Source organism: Microtus ochrogaster, chromosome 8 (assembly GCF_000317375.1).
Source record: "Microtus ochrogaster isolate Prairie Vole_2 chromosome 8, MicOch1.0, whole genome shotgun sequence".
Classification (NCBI taxonomy): Eukaryota; Metazoa; Chordata; class Mammalia; order Rodentia; family Cricetidae; genus Microtus; species Microtus ochrogaster.
The window spans coordinates 50,285,098-50,287,064 of record NC_022015.1 but is presented as its reverse complement, the minus strand read 5'-3'; the positions used below and the strand labels follow the sequence as shown (position 1 = coordinate 50,287,064).

Sequence of the window (1,967 nt, the reverse complement as noted above, 5' to 3'; positions counted from 1 at the left end):
TACGAGCATGTGAATCTTTACCCTCAGATTAGAGCCGTCCTAGGATCCCTTTCGCCATGTGGAGGCAACCTGACCTTACAGCAAATCGACAGCCAACATCAAATTAAATGGAGAGAAACTCAAGCCATTCCACTAAAATCAGGAACAAAGCAAGGCTGTTCACTCTCTCCATATCTCTTCAATGTGGTTCTTGAAGTTTTAGCAATAGCAATAGGACAACAAAAGGAGAACAAGGGGATTCAAGTTGGAAAAAAAAAGAAGTCAAACTTTTGTTATTTGCAGATGATATGATAGTGCATATAAGTGACCCCAAAACTCTATCAGAGAACTCCTACAGCTGATAAATACCTTCAGTGATGTGGCAGAATACAAGATCAACTCAAAAAAATCAGTAGACCTCCTATACACAAATGTCACTGGCAGTGGCACCAGGACTTATCCCTACTGCAAGTAGTGACTTTTTGAGATCCTAATCTCTTTGGAAGTACACCTAGCTCAGCCAACACATAGCAGGGAGGGCCTTGAACCTTCCACAAAGTGCCCAACCCTCTCTGAGCATTAGACGGGGGTGGGGTGGAAGGAAGTGTGGAGGAAATGGGAGGAGGGGCAGGAGTGGGAACTTGGATTGGGATTTTTTAAAAAATCTAATAAATTAAGAAAAAAAAAACCCAAATGTTTCACGGCATAAACAAATGTAATACATCTTAAAATAATAATCTACAACTGTCCTCTCCCCCAGCTGCTGTTGACAACAGAACCTTTTCTTCTTTATTTCACAAAGTCTATCCGAGAAGGGAAAGTTACATGGTAACCTAAAAAGTCACGAAAAACTTCAAAAATGATAACTGGCTTTGAGTATCCAGAGCTCCTGGTCAAGTATTCTCTTAGCACAGGCTTGGCCTGGTGAATTAATTCATCTGTAAATAGTGAGCAATCTCCAGATGGAACTTCAGGGCCTAGGTGTAGGTTCCTTAAGGATTCACATTTAAAAGCAAAGTCTCCCTGCCAGCCTTAGATGTCACAAGAGAGTAGTGTTCTTTCTGCCCTGCTCTGAGTCTGCCCATCCAATCATATCCTAATATGCAAATGACCCTTAATGCATGCAGAGTCTAAAAAGGAGCAAGTGCCCTAACAGAACCAGACTGCTGAGCCTGTCACCAGTGTTCCAGGAACCAAACCAGCAATGTCTTCCCCTGCACAACCTGAAATCCCTGCCCCGCTGAGCGACTTGAAGATTCAATATACCAAGGTAAGAAAGACACTTGCAGGTGGGACTTTCCCAGGGGTCCTGGTTAAAGCATGGTCAATTGGGGCTTCTTTGCAGACACAAAGACAAAATGCTTGCAAATAGAGTGGCCTGATTTAGTGGTGAATTCTAAGCCATATCAGGCATCTTCCTATAAGACATACATCCAAGGAAAAGGCTTTCACTCTATGTGAATGGTTCTTGTGCCAGAGTGCAGTGAAGCAGACTGAGCTGCTCAGGTCTATTAACCCTGTGCAGTGAGCACTTATGGTGAGAAAACAGAGGAACTTACTGGAAGGAGCCAGGCACATGGAAGTTCTCTCTCTGGCCCTCTCTCTTAAAATAGCACAGTGGAACAGGAAAATATGGCTTTATGTTTGTTGACAGTGTTAAGGTTGGAGGACTTAACCCTGGACCGTGAATGGAAGCTGCTGCTAAATCCCCTGAATGGAACTGAATTATTTTTCTTATTTTGAGATAGAAATAGTAGTTGTTTATTTCTCCAGGCAGGCTGCTGTTGTAGGAAAAAACATTCCATTGTTAACTGCTAAATATTTAGAGACACAAGAGCAGGAATCTGACCCAGGCTTGGAAATCTGCAGCCGGGGAGGGCAGATGATTAGGCTGGGCTTGTCCTGAGGGACTCTTGTCATTTTGCCTCCTGAGCAGTTTCATGCCTACTTCTGTTACATGTCTTAGGATTCCAAAGTTAAGAAAAAAT

At 43.0% G+C, this 1,967-nt stretch overlaps 1 protein-coding gene across 1 annotated transcript in view; it reads left to right on the top strand.

The window, feature by feature from the left end:
• The first annotated feature begins 1,132 nt into the window (after positions 1–1,132).
• Positions 1,133–1,967, top strand: part of LOC101983531 (aldehyde dehydrogenase, cytosolic 1-like) — a 37,905-nt gene continuing 37,070 nt past the window's right edge. The window contains exon 1 of the mRNA XM_013348008.2: positions 1,133–1,249. Coding sequence (XP_013203462.1) covers positions 1,184–1,249 — 66 coding nt within the window. The 5' untranslated portion in view covers positions 1,133–1,183. The remainder of the gene's footprint in view (positions 1,250–1,967) is intronic.